General features: G+C 42.6%; 1 protein-coding gene across 1 annotated transcript in view; it reads right to left on the bottom strand.

Moving 5' to 3' along the window:
* Window positions 1-24,430, bottom strand: part of MCTP2 (multiple C2 and transmembrane domain containing 2) — a 387,219-nt gene that overhangs the window by 130,854 nt on the left and 231,935 nt on the right. The window contains exons 9-12 of the mRNA XM_082254686.1: window positions 12,998-13,162; window positions 6,438-6,568; window positions 3,065-3,251; window positions 1,377-1,470 (exon numbers count right to left, since the gene is read on the bottom strand). Of these exons, the coding sequence (XP_082110812.1) occupies window positions 1,377-1,470; window positions 3,065-3,251; window positions 6,438-6,568; window positions 12,998-13,162 (577 nt within the window). The remainder of the gene's footprint in view (window positions 1-1,376; window positions 1,471-3,064; window positions 3,252-6,437; window positions 6,569-12,997; window positions 13,163-24,430) is intronic.

The following is a 24,430-nucleotide window of genomic DNA, read 5'->3' on the forward strand; positions in this document are numbered from 1 at the left end:
CCTCCTCCTCTTTAGTGGTGGCACGTGGTCACAGGCAGTCGGCCTGGGGACTAGAGGAAAGGAACTGAACCCAGAGGTCCAAGAGAGCTGACTGGAGGGGTAGACACTCTGAAAACCCTCGAAAAACAATATCGTGAGTACAGGGGATCGAGTCTAGAGGCCTGACCTGTGGGGGGCCACCCCAGTGTAGGATAGTCAGAGGATGGGTGCCAGTCTGTGTAGTGAAATGGGATACTAGGAGGATATCCCGAAGATAATCTATCCCATCACGTTGTCTGCACAGAGACTTAATCTAAAATTCCCCTAGTGGCAGGGTGAATCAGCAGCCTGGCTGCATAGCAAGTAAAAGCTCCTCAACCATTGTGAATAGTTTGATTTGTAGTATCTCACTCTTCCCTTCTCCCATTCCTAATTTAAGTAAATCATCAAAAACAACTACATCCCCTAGACTGTTCATTGACTGAGCCAAGGAGTAAAGTGTTGAATTGTGCATGCTGCAGTTGCTAATTTTAATGCAGGGGGACCCGAAAGGTAAAGAATTCAGCAGTCCTCAAGGGGGCAGTGCTACATAAATAAATAAAATAAACATACATACTTACCTCCATGCTGCAGCATTGATGTGATACTGCAGTTGTTCTCTATCGGCTCTAAGCCCAAAACTGAGCATTCAGATAAGAACTGATTGCTCAGTTCTTGGTCCACTCTGAATGGAGAAAAGTGACTGGCAGTCAGCGCTCTTCGCTCTGCTCCTCCAACCCTCGCTGGAGCACAGAGCAAGGGAAGGGGTGGACGCAGCTAGCTCTGGCTCTGAGAGGTCGAGCCAGATTTCAATTAGGTGGCTGAGTGGATCCTGACAATATTGTTGGGATTCTTAAAGAGCCTGGAGTGGTTTTGCCAAAAGTCTGCCATCGGCTGATTCTGGGTCACAAGCAGTGACGACTGGTGAAAAAAAAATAAACTTTGGGGGGGCACAAACAAACCCCTGCAGTTTGAAACTCTACCGGTCACAGCTCCCTTGATACCCAGTGCCCCAGCTTCTGTTTTAACCCGGTCTTCTTTCCGGGTTCCAAATCTTCAGCCTCCTGTCCTGATTCGCTAAAGTCACAAAGTTGGAGGGTTTGGGGCGCAGTGTTCCGCGCCCCGAGGACATCATAGAACAGGCCAATTACAGCCTCAGGCTATAATCACATGCTTGTAAAAAAATGACAGACCTAATTAAAACCTTTTAGTCTGGCACCCCACACAGTGCACAGCCATACACATTTTTAAACAAAGAAATAAGCTCAAAACACAGTCAATTACCATCAATATCAACTGAGGAATCTAACAGGAGATTGTAAGCAAATATAATTTTAGCAACTGATTTATACACACACCTGAAAAGTCTGCAGCTAGAAGATCCTCTGCTTTAAGTACTTTGACTTGCAGGAAACCAATGTCTTTCAAGTTCTGGAATGAATTTTTCAAGCACTAAAGAAGCAAAAAAGGTAGAATAATGAAACAAAGAATTTACAAACAGCTTTACTTTAAAAAATCTAGAGCATGCAGAAAACGATCATATTTTTCCTTTTCCCATGGAGTTCTGGAAAAGGTAGAAATATAACTGAAAAAAGCACTGGGTCTGTTGGTCATATTTGGTGGTTCCAAGCTAAATTCTTTTAGGAGGCTCTCAGAGGCTCACGTGAGAGCAGGGAGTAAGGAGAGAAGAGATGGAGCCGGGCACAGCGCAGGATCCGGACAGAGGACTCAGGTAAGTGTTTACCGAGGGGGCGGCACAGCAAGTGGTAAAACATTTCTTAAAGTGGAAGTAAACCCTCCTATTGTTTTCAGCCAAGGAAGCTGCCATTTTGGACTTTATTTAATCTTCAACTGCCACGATGCTGCACATGTGAACCTTTATGACACTGGCGATTGGATGGTTTGACAGTTTGGTTGAAAGCACAACCAATGTGACAGTTATATTCCCGGCACTTGCCAGAAACTTAACTTTTTTTAAACTGTTAAATTGATGGGTTTACCGAATGCAGAGAATGCATTAGGAAAAAAAATGTTTTAGCTTTAGAACCACTTTATGTCCCTCATTGCATTTGTCTTCAGCAATTGGATAACTTGTCAGTTGTCTGTGTTAGCCTCTCTCAATCCTTTAACGAAGAAATAAATATTCAGGTCTTGGAGAACCCCTTCTAAAATGAATATATCAGGCATCAAAATGCCCCTTACATTGGTTGTCAGTGGGAAAAATGCCACCCTTAAAGTGGTGGTCAGGAAGTTAACCTTTCAGACAGATAAAAAGGCCATTGATGTCATGCCGCTGGCTCTGCCATGTAGCATTGGCCCCAGAACTTCATCAACCATTGCTCATGGAAACCTTAGCAACCTTTGGAGGAGCCTCAGGGTTCTAGTGAACCTTGGCTGAGAATGGATGGTCTAAGTAATGCATTGCTCCTGTGTATGCTATACTGCAGAGACTGGCTCTGCCATGTAGCATTGGCCCCAGAACTTCATCCACCATAGCTCATGGAAACCTTCGTAACCTTTGGAGGAGCCTCAGGGTTCTAGTGAACCTTGGCTGGCAATGGATGGTCTATTTAATGCATTGCTCCTGTGTATGCTATACTGCAGAGACCTCTGGCCCATCTATTCCTTTTACTGAATATGTACAACATAGGTGCGTTTCTTTGTGCGTTTCTTTGTCAGCATTTATGATAATTTATGCCCATTTCAAAACTAATAAAAACTCTTCTGTATATAAAGAATGGCAAAAATTTCAGTATTGTAAGTTGATGTCCTTTAAAACTTTGGAACATTTGGTCAGCATATGGGTTTGAGATTTATTGATGCACTAAAGTTGATTTACACCTGCACAAGTTTAAGTATTCAAGGTAGATACAGCCTCACCTTATTTTGTAACAGTTACTATGTAAAGTACTGAACAAACATATTTGGAATCATCCTTGTGCAACCCTGAACCCTAAAGATCCTACGATGATATGAGGACTTATCTGTTCTAATCACTTATCAGAATATTCTTTAGGCTATAAATATCAGAATTAGTAATACTCACATATTTTTCTCTCATCTGCTCCCTCTCCATTGGGTCCGCCAGCGGACAAACACAAAGGTCAGAAATGGAGACTCCCGGGCAGGGTGTAAGAGTTATCATCATGTGTATAGAGCCCTGGTTCTGCTCCAGAGGCACGTCCAGGCGATTGATTTGCTCAATGGGCAATGCGGCAATATCCACTTTACACCTAAATTAGAAGATATTGTCAGATTTACCATACAGATCCTCAGACATGACAATGCATCACAATAGATCAAATTCCATAATGTTTCTAATGGAAGGCAGTAAATTACAGTCTACTTTGCTTAGTATACAATGATAAACTTCTTACAATTTGCAAGCCGTGACATAGAGACAGCTGGATGATCTATGTACCATCTAAAACCAGAGCAGGCTTTTACCAAGTGCCATTTTGTTCTTTTAGGCTCAGACATGAGAAAACTTTCCAGAAAATCGAATTAACTCCTTTGAATATCTTTCAAAACTTTAAGTCATAAATCTCAGCCAATTTGTTTCAGGGTGCCATCAAGATAGCCCAAGTTATTTTACGGAAGGGCAAAATAATATAAGCCTGTCTTAGTAAAATGTAGGCAAGTATGCTGATCCAGACAAAATAGCCAGTTATAGTAGAACAGGCTAAATGTAAATAAGGATATGGTTTATATGAGGAGCTACTAAAATAGCTAAATATGACCAATTACTAAATGCAATGGGAAAGCCAATATGCACCTGACACCCACACACAAATAGACCATTTTTCCCAATACAACCATTGTGATTTGCTGACTAAGGCAGGCCATAGATGATGCGCTTTTCTTTCCTGCTACCTTTAGGAAAATTGCTTGATTCTCTCAATAACACAGTCAATGTTGATGGGAGAAGCTCTCCCTCAGAGCCATTATGTTCTGCCGGTGGAAAGACGCGGGAAGCCATATCTGCCGGGAGAACACAGAGATTACTGCTAGCGGCTATAGCCACTGGCAATACTCACACGCATGAAATCCAACATGCTGGTTGTACCCAAGTCAAATGATGGTACAATCAGAATGCCCATACATGGAATGAATCTTGGAAGGTACCAGGTGCTGATTTGGCCTAGATTCAAACCATCTATAGCCAGACTAAGAGAACATGACCAAAAAGCACAATAAAAGGAGCTGGTTTTTGAAGCCTGGTCCTGATCATCTTATCTATGACATAATGTTGAGTAGGTATAGCCACACATGAAAAGATTAAACCTTAAACTAGCTCATTTGTGTTTTAATCAGCACAAGGTATGGTACTTGAGAAGTGTCCCTTGTGCTGGTGGCTGCTCTGTTCGGTGAAATTGTTTTCCTCTGTCCCCCCCAGATATCCCTAGAAGCTGTGATCCTCTGATGTGCGGGAGTTCATATGAGATGCTAGGTTAAACTCTTTTTCTTTCTAAACTACAGCTTCTTGATGTACCAATGTACATTGGGAGGCTGTAGTCTCTTAAGGAACACAGAAGTGCACTTCATTCTGCACTCCTTAGACCTGTATTCATCCAATCCACCCAGATGCCTGAACGGTGAGCTGCGGAGAGCCTCAGCCAATCCCTCCTGCCCCCTTCCACATCCTGGCATTCCAGTGAGCATTGGAGGGGCAGAGGAGAGAGCAGTGATTGACAGTCACTGGCTCTCTGCTCAGTGAAGACAAGAACTAAGTGATCAGCGGTCTTTGATTGCTCGGTTCTCGATGTAGAGGCAGCAAGGGACAGATGGAGCATCCACCTAGGGGAGTATAAATATATATATATTTTTTTTTAATCCCGAGCATCCAAATGTATCTCTGTTGCAGAAAAGAAAAAAATGCTGTCCCTATGTTCTGAGCAGGCCTCATCTCAGCTACTGCTTTCTTCTATGGAAAACTCCTCTGAACTTTCCTGCTATCCAGCCTGCAGGATGCTAGAGCCATTAGTAGAGTGAGGAAGTTCTTCAGCAGCTGACTATTAAAACACACCCTGCACCTGCCCCCATCCTCCAGGAGATTTTTCAAGTCCACCTCTTCACCACCTTAGTTCAGCCCAGTGCTTTCTAAAAAAAAAAGTAAAAAGGGAGGGGTGTCCAGAGAGGTAAAACACACCCTTTTCTGTGATGCAGTAAGGCAGTGCATGATGGGATATGGATTTTCTGGACTGTCTCATGATGTTACAGGGGCTCAGAAGGTGAAGATTTAAGGCTGTGATGGACTAGGTAAGTGAGAAATAAGCACATTGGGATGGCTTGGGCAGAAAAGATAATTGGAAAAGGCCTCTATTCACTAAGAAAAGTGAAATTATGTTTGAAAAGGTGACCTTCATGCTGATTATGTCCGACCTTTTTGGCCCCCTTCTCTATTTATAGAAGCTGAACTATAGCTTCCAACAATGAAAAGTGCAGATGAATTGAAGGTACTCCTCCACTTTTCACTTTCACTTTTCATAAAGCACTTTTCATTGCAGGAAGCGATTGTACAGCTTCTATAAATAGAGGTAGGGGGTGGAAAGGGTAGACAGGTCTAGCGGCTTATATCAAATCCTATTGCACTGGAAGGTCACAGCTATGAGGATATCTTCGCCAAGATGTTTGACAATATCTTCCAGAAACCCAAAGTTTTCCAGCACATTAGGATGTTGCTCCGTTATGTTGGATTCAGGAGGTGGCTGTGACCTCATGATGACTCACAGCTGGCTATCTACTGCACATGTGCGAGACACAGCTTGCAGGGAGACAACTAAAGCCCCGTACACACGTACCGATTGTCGGCCGTAAATATTCGGCCGACGACCGATCGGCCGATTGTAGGCTTGTTAGTATGATGCTTCCGACAGCCGACAGCGCATTTTCGGCCGAACAGAATCTGTCGTGCAAGCATTAAAATTTTTGTATGCCGACACCAGAATGGCCGATTGTTCGCCAGTCAGTACAGAAGTCGGCGGACAATCAGCAGATTTGCAAGACTGGGCATGCTCAGAGAAGAAAAAACACACGGAACGTTAACCATCACATGACATCACTTCTGCAGTCGGCTTGTTGTTGGCCGACAAAATTCATGTGCAGTCTTTTGCACTTTTCAACAGACACCGACAGCCCTGGACAAAAGACGGCCGATCGGTCGGCCGACGATCGGTACGTGTGTACGGGGCTTTAGGGATAAGAAAGTCAAAACAAGTACCTGCCGGAAAAGCAAGGAACCAACCGGAGGATGTGGACAGCAGCTCCAATATAACAGTGGTTTACATGAATGACCCCACCATGTCATTTGGACTCCCTTTTGCATAATGTAATGCAATTTTTCAACTTTAACAGCTGCATTGCACAGATAATAAACATAGAAAAATCAAAACACGGAATAAATACAAAAGCACACTCACAAGCCCAGCAGCTCCTCATGTTTTCGGCTATCTTGTCCCCATGCTTCAATCTCCAATATCCCCATTCTGTCAGAGTAGTAGTGAAAATCAAAGCGTTCCCTCCATTGAGGATTTCCATTCTTGCACTGTGTCTAGAAAACATGCAGTGGTAACATTTATGAATGGTGGTTAATCACAATGACTCAACAGATCCAACGTATATTACCGACTGGATTATACACTTTTAAAGCAAGATTCCAGCCATTAATTGCATTTTATGTGAAAGGTTTAACTGCTCCAATATTAGCAATTATATTTATGCTTTACATTACCCAGTAAACTTCAAAACTAGATGGTGACACCACTTTTTTTGTATATTCTTTTCATATAAGACTTCGAGAAAATACACTGAACATGAGATACAGCATGAAACAAAGCATCTGTCAGGACCTGGATTACCTGTTGGTGGCAGTGTGGTTCCCTGGGCAGAGAGTTCTAGGGACCACTGAGGCAACTTGCTGACACTGCTGTGTTAATCTATATTTGACATGACAGACCCTGACTCCAGACCTAACTGAAGCTTTTCAGTGCATTACAAACTTTGCAGTTTGCTTTTTTTATCCCTTGTGTTTGGGACACACAGTCCTTGGTACATGGCACGACAATCGTCTTTTGTGGACCTCGAGCATACTTTGAGATGTTTCTATTATCTTAACTTTAGATCCTTCTGATATGCTAACAGCTGCCATCACCCTGAGGAAGACTTAGTCTAAACGGTTCGGGGCTCTGGATTTACGCTATCAGGATCATCATATCATGGTTTATTAATATTTAATGTTGATCAACATGTGATTTTTATTATACCATATTTCTTTGATACTTACCCCTAATATTCTTGGTCCTGGGGTTATTTTAATGTATCCATAATAAATATTTAGATTTTTATCTATCTATATTCTTTATCGTTTTGTGGGTATCATAAAGTCCCTCCCCTTCTTCCCACTATTTCCCTCGTGGATTTTCTTAAACTTCAAATTTAAATTGATACCAAAGTTTTTTCTAGCACAGTGACCCAATTCACGTATTAACAGAGTTGTAGTTCCAGTGTCCACCAGCGGGTGTCGCCCAGCAGCCAACAAATCCCAGTAATCAGCCTCCACCTGATGCTGGCTGCTGAGAGGGTATTTAGTTCCTATACTACTGTCCCCCTTTGTGCTTCAGTGTTTTGCCAGCCAGCCAGATGCATGCTTGCGGTTTGATCTGGAACCTTGCCTGATCCTGTCACCATTAATTTTATTACAGGTACTTTACAGCCTTAAGTTCAATGTTTTGTTAATCTGAATATTATGTGATGGATCAGAACACAATAGTCTAAGTCGGTGAAGTGAAATGGGAAAAATATATACATAAAACTATTTTTTTTAGAAATAGAAAACAGAAAATTAGCATGTGCATATGTATTCACCCCCCTTTTTTTACGAAGCCCATAAAAAGCTCTGGTGCAACCAATTACCTTCAGAAGTCACATAATTAGTAAAATGATGTCCACCTGTGTGCAATCTAAAGCCCCGTACACATGCGTCGAAAATTGGCAGGGAATTTTCACCCAACGTCCGATCTGCCAATTTTCGGCTTGTTAGTATGATGCTTCTGACAACCAACTCCGACTTTTCGGCCGAAAAAAATCTGGTGTGCAGACTATAAAATTTTTGTTGGCCGTCAACATAACGGCCGATTTTCGTGCAGTCAGTACAGATTTCGACAGGGAAAAATCTGATGAGCAAGTCTGGGCATGCTCAGTGAAGAAATAACACAAAGAAAGCAAACCAACACATGACATCACTTTTGAAGAAGAATTTTGTTGGCCGAGTGTGCAGTCTAGGCACATTCCAACCAAATAAACACAACTCTGGACAAACGACGGACGATCGGTCGGCCAATAATCGTTGCGTGTGTACGGGGCTTTAGTGTCACATGATCTGTCATTACATATACACACCTTTTTTGAAAGGCCCCTGAGGATGCAACACCTAAGCAAGAGGCACCACTAACCAAACACTGCCATGAAAACCAAGGAACTCTCCAAACAAGTAAGGGACAATGTTGTTGAGAAGTACAAGTCAGGGTTACGGTATAAAAAAATATCCAAATCGTTGATGATCCCAAGGAGCACCATCAAATCTATCATAACCAAATGGAAAGAACATGGCACAACAGCAAACCTGCCAAGAGACGGCCGCCCACCAAAACTCACGGACCTCAGGGCATTAATCAGAGAGGCAGCAGAGCCCCAAGGTAACTCTGGAGGAGTTGAAGAAATCCACAGCAGAGACTGGAGTATCTGTACATAGGACGACAATAAGCCATATGCTCCATAGAGTTGGGCTTTATGGCAGACTGGCTAGAAGAAAGCCATTACTTTCAGCAAAAAAAAAAAACAAAAAGGCACGCTTTGAGTTTGCAAAAAGGCATGTGGGAGACTCCCAAAATGTATGGAGGAAGGTGCTCTGGTCTGAGGAGACTAAAGTTGAACTTTTAGGCCATCAAAGAAAACGCTATGTCTGTCGCAAACCCAACACATCACCCAAAGAACACCATCCCCACAGTAAAACATGGTGGTGGCAGCATCATGCTATGGGGATGTTTTTCAGCAGCCAGCCGGGACTGGGAAACTGGTCAGAGTTGAGGGAAAGATGGATGGTGCTAAATACAGGGATATTCTTAAGCAAAACCTGTACCACTCTGTGCTTGGCTAGGACAGAGGTTCCCCTTCCAGCAGGACAATGACCCCAAACACACTGCTAAAGCGAACACTTGAGTGGTTTAAGGGGAAACATGTAAATGTGTTGGAATGGTCTAGTCAAAGCCCAGACCTCAATCCAATAGAAAATCTGTTGTCAGACTTAAAGATTGCTGTTCACAAGTGCAAACCATCCAACTTGAAGGAGCTGGAGCAGTTTTGCAAGGAGGAATGGGCAAAAATCCTAGTGGTAAGACATGGCAAGCTCATAGAGACTTATCCAAAGCAACTTTGGAGCTGTGATTGCCGTAAAAGGTGGCTCTACAAAGTATTGACCTTAGGGGGGTGAATAGTTATGCACATTGACTTTTTCTGTTATTGTGTCGTTTGCTTCACAATAAAAAAAAAAAAAAAAAAAAACATCTTCAAAGTTGTGGGCATGTTCTGTAAATTAAATTATGCAAATCCTCAAACAATCCATGTTAAATTCCTGGTTGTGAGGCAACAAAAGACGATAAATGCCAAGGAGGGTGAATATATATATATATATATATATATATATATATATATATATATATATATATATATATATACACACACACACACACACACACACACACACATACATACATACATACAGTATCTCACAAAGTGAGTACACCCCTAATCATGTCTTTGAAAGCGCCCACAGGGAGGGGCGAAACGTGTCAACTTAATTTACGGCCTTAATAGCAAACGTAAGACATAATTTCCGGTGTGGTGGAACGCAAGCGGAAGTGCGCTGGAACGCACGCCGTTCGGCATAGCGAGGACGACGATAGGATCGCTCTCCATTATACCCCGGGAATATCTGCAATATATGTTTGATGAGCCTTTATAATTTTTATTTATTGTGAGTTCATTATTTGGAAGCCTTTATCTTTTAATAAAATTATTAGAGCGTACTGCACTATCTGGGTTTCTTTCTGTTTATTTGCCTGCATCTGAGGAAAGGACATCTTAAAGGGGCCCCAGTACATATCTACTTGTCAAGCTATTCCAGACCCCTGGGCCATAAGGTTTCAAGGGGTCCACGCATTCTGGTAAGTAGACTCACTTGTTGGCAAGAGGGCACCTTTGGATTCACAAGAACCACTTGAACTCACTTGGAAGTATTTTGGATTACGTGTGATCACACCATTGTCTGCACTGGATATTTTGGATTTTCTTCACTGGACACTTGCTTAAATTATCATATATATTTTTTTCACTGGACACTTGCTTAAATAAAATATGATATATTTTTTCACTTATCACTTGTCGAATAATTGAACATAGTTCAATTTATCACTGGGATTGGACATTACATATTTATATTTATATTTTTTTCTCATTGTTTTTTTATAATTATCATTTGGATTACATATATTTGTGCCACTATATTTAGATTTACACTGTTTCAGTGCTGTGTTATTGGGGTATTTAATGTTTTTCACTTGGTGATGAGCAGCAGCGGCAGTATTATTTAGATTTATATTTGTTTTTCGCCTTGGCACAGGGTGGACTTTTTTTAAGTCATTTTTTAAGCCATTTATCACATTGTCCTATTTGTGGTTTGCTTCACAAAAAAAAAAAAAAAAAACATCTTCAAAAGTTGTGGGCATGTTCTGTAAATTAAATGACACAAATCCCCAAACAATCCATGTTAATTCTAGGTTGTGAGGCAACAAAACACGAAAAATGCCAAGGGGGGTCAATACTTTTGCAAGGCGCTGTACCTATATATTTGTAGATATCCTTCTGCATCAAACTCCAGATTAGTGGACACAAAATGAGTCCCAGAGATGCCAAGATATTTTATTTGCCACATCATTCGTCAATTTTGTACCTTTATATGTCTTACCATCATTATAATATGAATTTGGTATATTACTATATGAAATTTTCCCTATGTCAGCTCTTTTTAACATATGTCTGTATTATATGTGGAAATTGATTGAATATACTTGTAAATCATGGACTGTGTTACCATTACTACTTTTAATAACATATATCACAAAATAGAGAAAGTATGAGTTTTAAGGGCCTAATTGAAATAGGAATACCAATAATCCATAAAAAAATTGAACATTTTATTAATTTTGATCATAAAAATGTATTATAATACATGAGGGATTGCTAGAAAAGAAGAAATGAATTCCCCATATATTTACCGAAAAATATTAAAAACCACAGCACAGAAATATTCCCCTAATAGGGGACTAATACATGCTTCAAGCTGATGTTGGTGCAAGAAGTCTCTGTTGATATTCGGTTTGAGGGTCCCAATGAGCCAACGCGTTTCGCATCGGGCTTCGTCAGGGCCAAAGAGACTGAGCAATACCGATATTTCTTGCTGTGTGTAGAAGTATTGTTAGTGGGCAGGATATATAGGCTCCTATATTCGTAAATGTCCACTACTGCAACACGGGGGACCTATACTAACTGAAGGATCAATAGTCTGACTGGTCCACACCACCAGTCTTGTGTTTACAAGACATTTACTAATATAGGAGCCTATATATCCTGCCCGCTAACAATACTTCTACACAGCAAGAAATATCGGTATTGCTCAGTCTCTTTGGCCCTGACGAAGCCCGATGCGAAACGCGTTGGCTCATTGGGACCCTCAAACCGAATATCAACAGAGACTTCTTGCACCAACATCAGCTTGAAGCATGTATTAGTCCCCTATTAGGGGTATATTTCTGTGCTGTGGTTTTTAATGTTTTTCGGTAAATATATGGGGGATTCATTTCTTCTTTTCTAGCAATCCCTCATGTATTAAAATACATTTTTATGATCAAAATTAATAAAATGTTCAATTTTTTATGAATTATGGATTCTTGGTATTCCTTTTTCAATTAAGCCCTTAAAACCCATACTTTCTCTATTTTGTAATATATGTACCCTTTTGGGGCGTGGGCTAACCTCACGGTTATTTTTCAGATACTTTTAATAACTTTGTACTTTACTAAGTGACCTGCCTCCTTTAAAGTCCCATGACCATTGCAATGTGTTTGTTTGAACTTACTCTGTAGTGTTGAAGACATCTCATAGCTTACAAAGCCACTTTAGCCAGCCATAGATGGTTCAAAGCCAGTCAGATCCCTGACAAACCTGTTGAGATTCGAACTATCTATGGGCAAGCTCAATGTAGCCAAGTCAATCCACTGATCCGTTTGGGTACAACCAGCATGGCAGATTTGCAGCAAGTGATTAATGCCAGCTGCTATAGCTGCTACTGCTAGTAGTAATCACTGTGCTCCACACATACAGCTGGATAAAACTACTATACATGTGGTGCTTTAGACAACCTACACAGATCTGTCTGGCAAGAAGACATTGAAAGTGGTTTTGGAACACATCATGTATCCATCCGTATTGCATTGGATCTCAATCTGTATCAATTCATGTTTTTATGCTTACATCTAGGGGTGATTTAGTGTAACTACAACCTGCAATTGAATGTCTGTAAATGGTACAATCCAGATTCCCTGTATGTTGGAGTTAGTTTATTTAATCCTTAGATGGACTCCCTTCTTCATGTTTCATCAGTAAGTTACCAGCCTTCATATTGGACAAATAGTTTAGAAGATTGTCTTTTTAAACTTCCATTTTCATTACATGTGTTAATTCACACAGGTGGATGTAGTGGACTTGGATATTCCAAGAAACATCCAAGGTGCATTCAGCAACTAGCAATGTGCTGTGCGTTAACACCTATTTTAACATAGCAATGTACATTTAATTGTACAAAAAAAAATATTACGAACAATCATTTAGACATAGTTCAGTAATGAATATAAGCTATGAAATATACCTTGCTTCTGTACTTCTGATCTCCGAGCCTGAACCTTACAAAAGAATCACAGGCACTTCCATCCGGCAGATTAATCCCTTCCAACAATGTAATGCTGACCGTTCCATTCCAGAGCTGATTCTTTTTCAAGGACTCTGACAACTGCAGGGACTGCATTGAGGTTGCCTGGTGAAAAACAGTAATTACAATTTACTGGATGTACACCAAGTACACAGATATATTCCTTAGAAATGCATACAGCTGCTGGGAAACTTATGGGCTTTTAAATGGTTCAAAGCAAACTCACCCATCCATTCAGGTCTCTATACTTTAATTTGTTGAGAAATCACTTTGAAAACACCACTCTAACATTTCTAGCCAAGGCCATCTTGAGTAAGGGCAGCTGATTTAACATTTACTTCCTGGAATCCATCTGCCCCTAGTTTAGGCATACAGGCAGAAGGGTGTGCTTAGCTGAGAAAGCCCCTCCCATGAAGACAACTGGGATGTATTACATTATTTTGGCCTAGGCCTGAAAACAGGAAGCAACTGAAGATGTATAAAAAAAAATAAGTTTAAAAAGTAATTGTAATAACCCCCTATCTTGCAGCACAAAGAGTAAAAGTAGTTCATGCTGATTCTGAGAGTTTAGTTCTGCTTTAAATCAGCAAAAAAAAAAAAAAAAAAACTGCAATCAATCCCATACCAGCACACAGAGAGAGTTAATGAATTGAAGTAGAGCACTTGGAGACTTTATTCAGATAAGCACGTTCCAGCAGCAAGAAAGTCTTGATATGATTTGCACAAAGGTGCTTATTTATGAGCTTCTTGAATATGCACCATAAAACGAAAAGTCAAGGCTTTCTTGCTGCTGAAAGGTGCTAATCTATCTTCCAACGCTCTAACCAACTTATGGATTCGGAGTATCTGTATTGATATACAGCAGGAGAAAGCTGGTGACTTGGAGGTTGGGAGCGTTGATGGGACTAATCCCCTGACAGCAGTGTTTATGCACTGCAATCCACTCCAACTCAAAAAAGCCTCCTCTAAAGCTGGCCATAGATGGTTCAAATCTCAGGCTGGTCCCTGCTGAATTGTCCGAGATTCGATCCATCTATGAGCAAGCTGATTGTACCCAAGCTGATGCATCGATCGACTTGGGTTACACCAGCATGTCAGATTCCTAGCATGGGATTATTGCCAGCAGCTATAGACGCTAGCAATAATTGTGTTCTCCCAGCAGGGTTGGCTCCCCACTTCCCCCCTCCCCATCCGGAGAACACAATAGCCCTGAGGGAGGGATTCCCCCATTAACAGTCAGTGGTTGCATGAAAGAGACACACAATCAATGGTCTGCCTAAGACCTGCATATTCTTTTTTTTTTCTTGCTGTTGTGATCTGACCTGCTATAGGGTGGCTAATTTAATTCTCTATGGTGCCGCTTTATGTAGGATCATAGGCACCCTCTCTTGCTCACTCCCGATGTGGACTATATGGACTATTAGATATGTAGAGTGCATAGAGCAGTGCACATGACCACAACTAATGTGCACTGCTCATTCCAAACAAATGGAGGTGACTCCAATTTATGATGTATACCCTATTCAAGGAGTATTGTGTGAGTAAAAGGACCATGGCATACATGTAGTTTAACCACACCCACTTTTTATCAAGACGCGTTTTCCACAGCTCCTTTTCTCCAGAAGTTCTAAAGACGGGAGATACACAATATTACCAAAAGTATTGGGACACCTGCCATTACACGCACATGAACCTTAATGGCATCCCAGTCTTAGTCCGTAGGGTTCAATATTGAGTTGGCCCACCCTTTGCAGCTATAACAGCTTCAAACCTTCTGGAAAGACTGTCCACAAGATTTAGGAGTGTGTCTATGGGAATGTTTGGCCATTCTTCCAGAAGCGCATTTGTGCGGTCAGGCACTGATGTTGGGAGAGAAGGTCTGGCTCGCAGTCTCCACTCTAATTCATCCCAAGGTGTTGATGACTCTGTGCAGGCTCGTCAAGTTCCTCAACCCCAAACTTGCTCATCCACACTATATTATGGTGGGCAATGTTCCCTCTAATTTTTTACTGTGCTGAGCAAATAAAAAAATTTCTGAGCGCAGTGCTCCCCAACCTTTTTATCGCCGCAGACCGGTCAACGTTTGATAATTTTTCTGTGGCCCGCTGGGGGGGAGACGTCAATGCATCAGCATGCCCCCAATCAATGCCAAGTGCCCACAGCATTGCCCCCAATCAATGCAGAGTGCCCACAGCATTGCCCCCAATCAATGCAGAGTGCCCACAGCATTGCCCCCAATCAATGCAGAGTGCCCACAGCATTGCCCCCAATCAATGCAGAGTGCCCACAGTATTCCCCCAATCAATGCAGAGTGCCCACAGCATTCCCCCAATCAATGCAGAGTGCCCACAGCATTGCCCCCAATCAATGCAGAGTGCCCACAGCATTGCCCCCAATCAATGCAGAGTGCCACAGCATTGCCCCCTTTCAATGTAGAGATGCCAACGTGCCCCTTTCAATGTAGAGATGCTAGCATGCCACCTTTCAATGTAGAGATGCCAGTGTGCCACCTTTCAATGTAGAGATTCCAGCGAGCCCCCTTTCAATGTAGAGATGCCAGCGTGCCCCCTTTCAATGTAGAGATGCCAGCATGCCACCTTTCAATGTAGAGATGCCAGTGTGCCACCTTTCAATGTAGAGATGCCAGTGTGCCACCTTTCAATGTAGAGATGCCAGTGTGTCACCATTTAATGCAGCGATGCCAGCATCCCCCCCCCCCCCCCGAGAGGCCAGTGCACTTAACTGACAGCAGCTTCTCTTCAGTCCCGACTCCCCACGTCTCCTCCTGTCCGTGCACTTACCTCACGGTCACGGCAGCTTCTCTTCAGTTCAGTCCCTGGCTTCCCGCATCTCCTCAGTCCTCCCGGCGCCTCCTCCTCGGCCAATGGCATGGGGTTGGCCTTTCAGCCAATCAGGAAGCGGGAGGACCCGCTCCCTGATTGGCCAGGAGGAGAATCCGTGTGACAATAGCGAATTTTCATTCGTTATTGTCACACAATGGGCGTGCTCTTGGGCGCACACTCTGCTCCCCGGCCGCCACGTCTGCGGCTGCGCGGTCTGAATCTGTGCTTGCGCGGGACCTTCAATGACACTGCGCGTCCGCGCATGCGCGCACCTTAAAGGGAACATTGGTGTGGGGTTGATGTTCAGCGGTTGGGCCTGGCCCCTTAGTTTCAATGAAGGGAACTCTTAAGGTGTCCGCAGACCAAGACTTTTTAGACATTTTCATGCTCCCAACTTTGTGGGAGCAGTTTGGGGGTGGCCCCTTCCTGTTCCAACATGAACGTGCACCAGTGCATAAAAGCAAGGTCCATAAAGACATGGATGAATGAGTTTGGGGTGGAAGAAATTAAAATGGCTTGCACAGAGTTCGGACCTCAACCCCGATAGAACACCTTTGGGATGAATTTTGGAGACTGTGAGCTAGGCCTTCTCATCCAACATCAGTCCCCAACCTCACAAATGTGCTTCTGGAAGAATGGTCAAACATTCCCATAGACACACGCCTAAACCTTGTAGACAGCCTTCCCAGAAGAGTTACAGCTGTTATAGCTGCAAAGGGTGGGCCAACTCAATATTGAACCCCACAGACTAAGACTGGGATGCCATTTAAGTTCATGTGCATGTAAAGGCAGGCGTCCCAATACTTTTGGCAATATAGTGTATGCACCAGAATAAAGAAGCCAGGGACACAAGATGCTGCATTTCTAAAAAATTAAATGCACGTGTCACCTGCCTGACTGTGCAATGTAGCACTGTAGGATGGCTCAACATAACTGCATATTCGTTTGCAGGTAAAACCCACATACATGCAGTTTAATTATGTATTTACTGTAGCTGAAGTTGCAGGAAAAGAGAAATGAGGGCGCTCCGGTGGGGGTGGATGGCCGGTCCTGAGTAGGTGGGACGGCACTTCATGAGGAGGAGGAGCAACTCTAAAAGATCATGGGAAAGAGAGAAAGACATTTCACGTCTCTACCTGATTTTCAGAGTTTAAGCACTACTCCATAGATCCTCTCCCTGACTTCTCATGTTCTACATGTGGTGGTCTTTTTACCTCCTTCAACTACCCCCCAGGAAGCTCTTTAATTCCACTACATCTTCCCCGCTAACATAAACGTACTTCTCAGCCTCTATGTCTCTTTCCCCCCTCCTCCTCTTCCCTCTTCTTTCCCCTCCCCTTCTTCCTTCCTCCCCTACCCCCTCACTCCCTAATAACAGACCCTTGATGACCTCTGGGCAAGCACTACCCCTCCATTGACCGCCCATGTAGGTATCCCCTATAGTTACCTACTCCTGATTGGGTATAGCACACATTTGGTGATTGCCTCCTGACACAGTGAGTTCCCCACTGGGGGTGTTGGGTCGCAGGAAGCACCACCGAGGCGTACGTCCGGCTCCTCCTCCAAGTACCCCGTAATCGACCGGAGGTCTTCAAGGTTACTGACTATATGGTACTGCCTCGGCCCTAATTCTTAGTACAGATAATTGTGCCTTTTAAAGTCTGCTTATGGATACAGTTAGATAATCCTCTGCAGTCCTGTATGTTCTAATGTCTCAAACTGTATGAATGTGCTCTGGTCTCTATATCCCATGGTTCTTGTTCTTCTTGTTTATGTTTTGTAACACATGACTCGTTGTACGTGTACTTCGGTTTCTTTTCAATAAAATGTTTTGAAAAAAAAAAAAAAAGAAAGAGAAAGGCGCCTCTAAGTGCAATATTAAAAGGTTTATTATAGAGCACAAGGGGTTAAAAACACTTACAGGATTGTGATTAAAAGAAGGGATATCATAGAAAAGTCCTCATGCAATCCGCTTGACCTTTGTCTTATCTGCGGGGGAGAGTGGAGAGAGCTGTCCAGCAGCTGTCAGATTCCCAGAAGTTGTGCAGTAGAAAGGAGGCGATGAGGCGGCCTGGGTTCCGGAACCATGCAGCAACGCACGCGCCCAATGTGGCGTCAGATGAGAGCAGTGAGCGGTAACTTGTTTCGGAGCATGTGCAACTCTGCGGGGTCTGAAGAAGGAGCCGCACATGCTCCGAAACGCGTTACCGCCCACTGCCCTCAGCTGACGCCACATTGGCCGTGTGTGTTCCAGTGTGGTTCAGAGACCCGAGGCGCCTCCTCGCACGCCACATCAGCCGCGTGCGTTCCAGTGTGGTTCTGAGACCCAGGCCGCCTCATCGCACGCCAAATTGGCCGCGTGCGTTCCAGCGTGATTCCGAGACCCGGACAGCCTCATCGCACGCCACATCGGCCGCGTCCATTCCAGTGTGGTTCTGAGACCCGGGCCGCCTCATCGCACGCCACATCGTCCGCTTGCGTTCCAGCATGATTCCGAGACCCGGACCGCCTCATCGCACGCCACATCGGCCGCGTGCATTCCAGTGTGGTTCTGAGACCCGGGCCGCCTCATCGCACGCCACATTGGCCGCGTGCGTTCCAGCGTGATTCCGAGACCCGGACCGCCTCATCGCACGCCACATCGGTTGCGTGCGTTCCAGCGTGGTTCCGAAACCCGGGCCGCCTCTTTGCCTCCCTGCTACTGCACATCTTCTGGGAATCGGACAGCTGCTGGACAGCTCTCTCCACTCTTCCCTGCAGATAAGACGAAGGACAAACGACTTGCATGAGGACTTTTCTATGATATGCCCTCTTTCAACACGATCCTGTAAGTGTTTTTAACCCCTTGTGCTCTATGATAAACCTTTTAATTTTGCCCTTAGAGACGCCTTTCTCATGTTTGTTTGCCTGAAGTTGCATTCCCCAAATATTATTGTCTAATGGTTCAAAGAAAGCCCAGTTATTTTCCCGCATTACAATGGAATATAAGTACACCAAATCAGTCAAATTTCAAAGTGCGCCATCAATACAACTTAATGTATTTTTTTTTTTTAATAATTCAAACCAAGTCACCCTTACTTGCTACAAATGATCGAAAGAAGAAAAAAAAAAAAAACAACAGGGACCAAAAGATGTAAGGATCAGTTCCAAGAAAATATCTAAAAGTCAGAAAGCATGCCATTTTTTGTGCGCGCTCCCCATTTTGTGTAAATTGTCTAATGTGATTGGGAGCGTTGTCCTGCACGGATCAAAGACGCATCCTACAGTCTGGCAGCTGCTGCAGTGAAATGGCAGCTTGACTATGAAATATGTCCTAAAATAATTTTGCTGCTTGGTATGTTCTAATTTCAGGCCGACTGTTTATCTTGGAAGCGCTTCTATCTAAGTTGTCCATAAAACAGCTCCACTTAGCTGTGCGAGCCTTGTGAAAATGGAATCCAATGCTGGCTATTAAAAGGGAACTGGAGATTACTTCCATATGGCGGAACAGCATGGGAGTGGAGGGCTCGGGTCTACAGCAGGCTGTACTTGGCTGAGCTCGGCATCTATCCATGGACACTCATTGCATTACAGCAGAACATCTGGATTACTGCTTGTAATGTCCCTGGGAAACATCCACTTCCCATCAAAGGCTTTATCTTTCTCTGTCGTACTTTGAACATTTCAGCATTTACCGCAGACATGTTTGAAGTGATGCTCTCCATGTTATTCTGCACAGCTCCCCCTTCTTCCTCATCTGCTGCTTATGTTCATTTTTCTCAAAAGACACCAATATCTGACCTATTCTGCAGACATAATCCTACAAGAGTTCCAGTATAACCCCCTTCACTGCTCGCGGGCCATAGAACTTATATTATGTCAGATACAGTCAAACATATTACTCTGGGCAGACGGACTGTGGTAATACACAACAGCCAACCAAAAGTTTTTACTGATGTCATTACAGCAAACTAATTTCCTATATATATATATATATATATATATATATATATATATATATATATATATATATATATATATATATATACACACACATATATATATATATATATATATATATATACATACATGCATACAGTGCCTTGCGAAAGTATTCGGCCCCCTTGAACTTTTCGACCTTTTGCCACATTTCAGGCTTCAAACAAAGATATAAAACTAATTTTTTTTGAGGAATCATCAACAAGTGAGACACAATCATGAAGTGGAACGAAATTTATTGGATATTTCAAACTTTTTTAACAAATAAAAAAACTGAAAAATTGGGCGTGCAAAATTATTCAGCCCCTTTACTTTCAGTGCAGCAAACTCTCTCCAGAAGTTCAGTGAGGATCTCTGAATGATCCAATGTTGACCTAAATGACTAATGATGATAAATAGAATCCACCTGTGTGTAATAAGCTCTCCGTATAAATGCACCTGCACTGTGATAGTCTCAGAGGTCCGTTTAAAGCGCAGAGAGCATCATGAAGAACAAGGAACACACCAGGCAGGTCCGAGATACTGTTGTGGAGAAGTTTAAAGCCTGATTTGGATACGAAAAGATTTCCCAAGCTTTAAACATCCCAAGGAGCACTGTGCAAGCGATAATATTGAAATGGAAGGAGTATCAGACCACTGCAAATCTACGAAGACCTGGCCGTCCCTCTAAACTTTCAGCTCATACAAGGAGAAGACTGATCAGAGATGCAGCCAAGAGGCCCATGATCACTCTGGATGAACAGTAGAGATCTACAGCTGAGGTGGGAGACTCTGTCCATAGGACAACAATCAGTCGTATACTGCACAAATCTGGCCTTTATGGAAGAGTGTCAAGAAGAAAGACATTTCTTAAAGATATCCATAAAAAGTGTCGTTTAAAGTTTGCCACAAGCCACCTGGGAGACACCAAACATGTGGAAGAAGGTGCTCTGGTCAGATGAAACCAAAGTCGAATTGCAACAATGCAAAACGTTATGTTTGGCGTAAAAGCAACACAGCTCATCACCCTGAACACACCATTCCCACTGTAAAACATGGTGGTGGCAGCATCATGGTTTGGGCCTGCTTTTCTTCAGCAGGGACAGGGAAGATGGTTAAAATTGATGGGAAGATGGATGGAGCCAAATACAGGACCATTCTGGAAGAAAACCTGATGGAGTCTGCAAAAGACCTGAGACTGGGACGGAGATTTGTCTTCCAACAAGACAATGATCCAAAACAAAGCAAAATCTACAATGGAATGGTTCACAAATAAACCTATCCAGGTGTTAGAATGGCCAAGTCAAAGTCCAGACCTGAATCCAATCGACAATCTGTGGAAAGAACTGAAAACTGCTGTTCACAAACGCTCTCCATCCAACCTCACTGAGCTTGAGCTGTTTTACAAGGAGGAATGGGCAAAAATTTCAGTCTCTTGATGTGAAAAACAGATAGAGACATACCCCAAGCGACTTACAGCTGTAAGCGCAGCAAAAGGTGGCGCTACAAAGTCTTAACTTAAGGGGGCTGAATAATTTTGCACGCCCAATTTTTCAGTTTTTTGTTAAAAAAGTTTAAAATATCCAATAAATTACGTTCCACTTCATGATTGTGTCCCACTTGTTGATTCTTCACAAAAAATTACAGTTTTATATCTTTATGTTTGAAGCCTGAAATGGGCCGAATACTTTCGCAAGGCATTATATATATATATATATATATATATATACATACATAGTTACATAGTTACATAGTTAGTAAGGTTGAAAAAAGACATCAGTCCATCCAGTTCAACCTATGAATGCGTGTGTGTGTTTGCTTTTAATCGTACATTGTATACCCCTGTATGTTGTGGTCTTTAAGGTGTCCATCTACTAGTTTTTTGAAACTATCGATGCTCCCTGCTGATACGACTGCTTGTGGAAGAGAATTCCACATCCTTACTGCTCTTACAGTGAAGAACCCCTTACGCACTTTAAGGTTAAACCGCCTTTCCTCTAGTTTTAGTGAGTGGCCACGTGTCTTATTGTATCTCCTTTCTCTGAATAGTTTGTTCCTTATGCTCGGGTCACCAGTACAGTATTTGTACATTGATATCATATCCCCCCTCAATCGTCTTTTCTCCAGAGAGAAAAGGTTCAGTGCTTGTAGTCTTTCCTCATAGCTGATGTCCTCCATTCCCCTAATTATTTTTGTTGCCCTTCTCTGGACTTTCTCCAGTTCCAGCACATCCTTCCTGCGGACCGGTGCCCAGAACTGGACAGCATACTCCAGATGTGGCCGGACCAGAGTCTTGTAGAGAGGGAGAATAATCTCTTTATTTCTGGAGTGAATCCCCTTTTTTATACATCCCAGTATTCTGTTGGCTTTGCTTGCGGCGGCTTGGCATTGCATGCCACTGCCAAGCTTGTTGTCTACCAGTACCCCCAAGTCCTTTTCCATCCTAGACTCACCCAGAGGTTCCCCCCCTAGTGAGTAGCTTGCTTTCTGGTTTCTGGCACCCAGGTGCATTACTTTACATTTATCAACATTAAACCTCATCTGCCATGTAGTTGCCCACCCCGTTATTTTGTTCAGGTCTGCTTGCAAGGTTTCCACATCCTGCATAGAAGATATTGGCATGCCTAATTTAGTATCATCTGCAAATACTGAGATTGTACTAGATATCCCCTCCTCTAGATCATTTATGAATAAATTAAACAGGATTGGTCCCAGGACATACATAAACACACACACACATATATATGCACTCTTCGGTTTTAGTAAATCAAAGCCTATATATTTTGTAAAATCTGGACCTTGTGGTTTGATACCTACATGCCTCCTATCTTTCAGATGGCCTCCCCAGTGATCTAACTATATTAATCATAGTGGAATGAATCCCTTTCCCCCATTGATCCCTTTTTTGGAAAAATAAAATGGACTTTTACAAAAAGGCGGAATCGAAAAAAAAATGTATTAAAAAAAAAAAATATATATCCTTGTTTCTAGGGTTATCTTCTATGAGTTACAAAATTATACAATGTACACATTTTGTAATATTGGGCCAGCGTAAGCAATTTTGAAAAATTATGCACATTAAATCCAGTATTTCAAATTAGGGAGCCATACAGAATTTTTAATCCATTCCAAGCAGATATTATTCTTGCCTAGGGCCTAGTTACACCAGAAAGAAAAGGTACTCGCTCCCTGGAAAAAAAAATAAATAAAAAAAAATATGTATTATATATATATATATATATATATATATATATACATACACACACACTTATGCAACCAGCTAAGGGGCTGAGAGAGGATGAGGATTAGTTTCATTTTCGGGTGAGGTCCATGTCTTTGAGGCCCATGTAATCCAACCAGGTTATGCTTTCATGTTTTTTTTTTTTGCCTGGTTAGGGGAAACATGCATAACACTCATTGGCTAGAGAAACCAAGCACTTGAATATGAGCCTCCTAGGAATTGATATATGGCAAGTGAGCCAAGAAGAATCTTTACGGTTGTCCACAGCAACCAGTTTTTAGTTGCCATTTTTACAGTTTGGGATTAAAACCCAATTTAAAAGGGGAACTAATTTTCATTAAAAAGTTAATATAGCATTTAAAATCACTACACAATCCATTTTGTAATTTAATGCCATTAAAAATGAGTGGCTCACTGATTTTCTCAGATGTGTGCGCTAAAAAGTGTCAAAAAGTGTACACCGGCCCTAAGGCCTCATTTACACTTGTGGTTGGGGAGCGGTAAAAATCAGCCAAGGATTTACACAGGAATTAAGCCCGCTGTTGCATTCTGTGTGCACTACCGCTCGCCAAACATCACCTGTTCAAGTGAATGGGGCCGTGCTGCAACCACCCCGCTATCGCATTTCAATGCATATGGTGCGGCATTAAGGGGGTTAACATTTAGGAAGTCCGAAATATTTACCAAACTACTGAGTACCGAAGAACTTTATCAGAAGGAAATACACTGCTCAAAAAAAATAAAAACACTTTTTAATCAGAGTGTAGCATCAATTAAACTCCTGGAATATTAATTTGGTCAGTTAAGTAGCAGAGGGGGTTGTTAAATTAGTTTCGGCTGCATTGGTGTTAATTAACAGGTACACTAGATGGTAACAATGAGATGAACTACAAATCAGGTTTTACAGGCCACTGACATTTTATTTCCTACTCATTTTTTCCTACTATTTTTCACTAGTTTTGCATTTGGCTAGGGTCAGTGTCACTACTGGTAGCAGGAGGCCATACCTGGACCCTAAAGAGGTTGCACAGGTAGTACGACTCCGCCAGGATGGCACATCAATACATGCCATTGCCAGGTTTGCTGTGTCTACCAGCACAGTCTCAAAAGCATTGAGGGGATTCCAGGAGACAGGCAGTCACTCTAGGAGAGCTGGATAGGGCTGTAGAAGGTCCTTAACCCATCAACAGAATCGGTATCTGCTCCTTTGTGCAAGGATGAAAAGAATGAGCACTGCCAGAGCCCTACAAAATGACCTCCAGCAGGCCACTGGTGTAAATGTCTCTGACCAAGCAATCAGAAACAGTCTTCATGAGGGTGACCTGAGGGCCT

Source organism: Pelophylax lessonae, assembly GCF_965119305.1.
Source record: "Pelophylax lessonae genome assembly, chromosome: 4".
Lineage (NCBI taxonomy): Eukaryota > Metazoa > Chordata > Amphibia > Anura > Ranidae > Pelophylax > Pelophylax lessonae.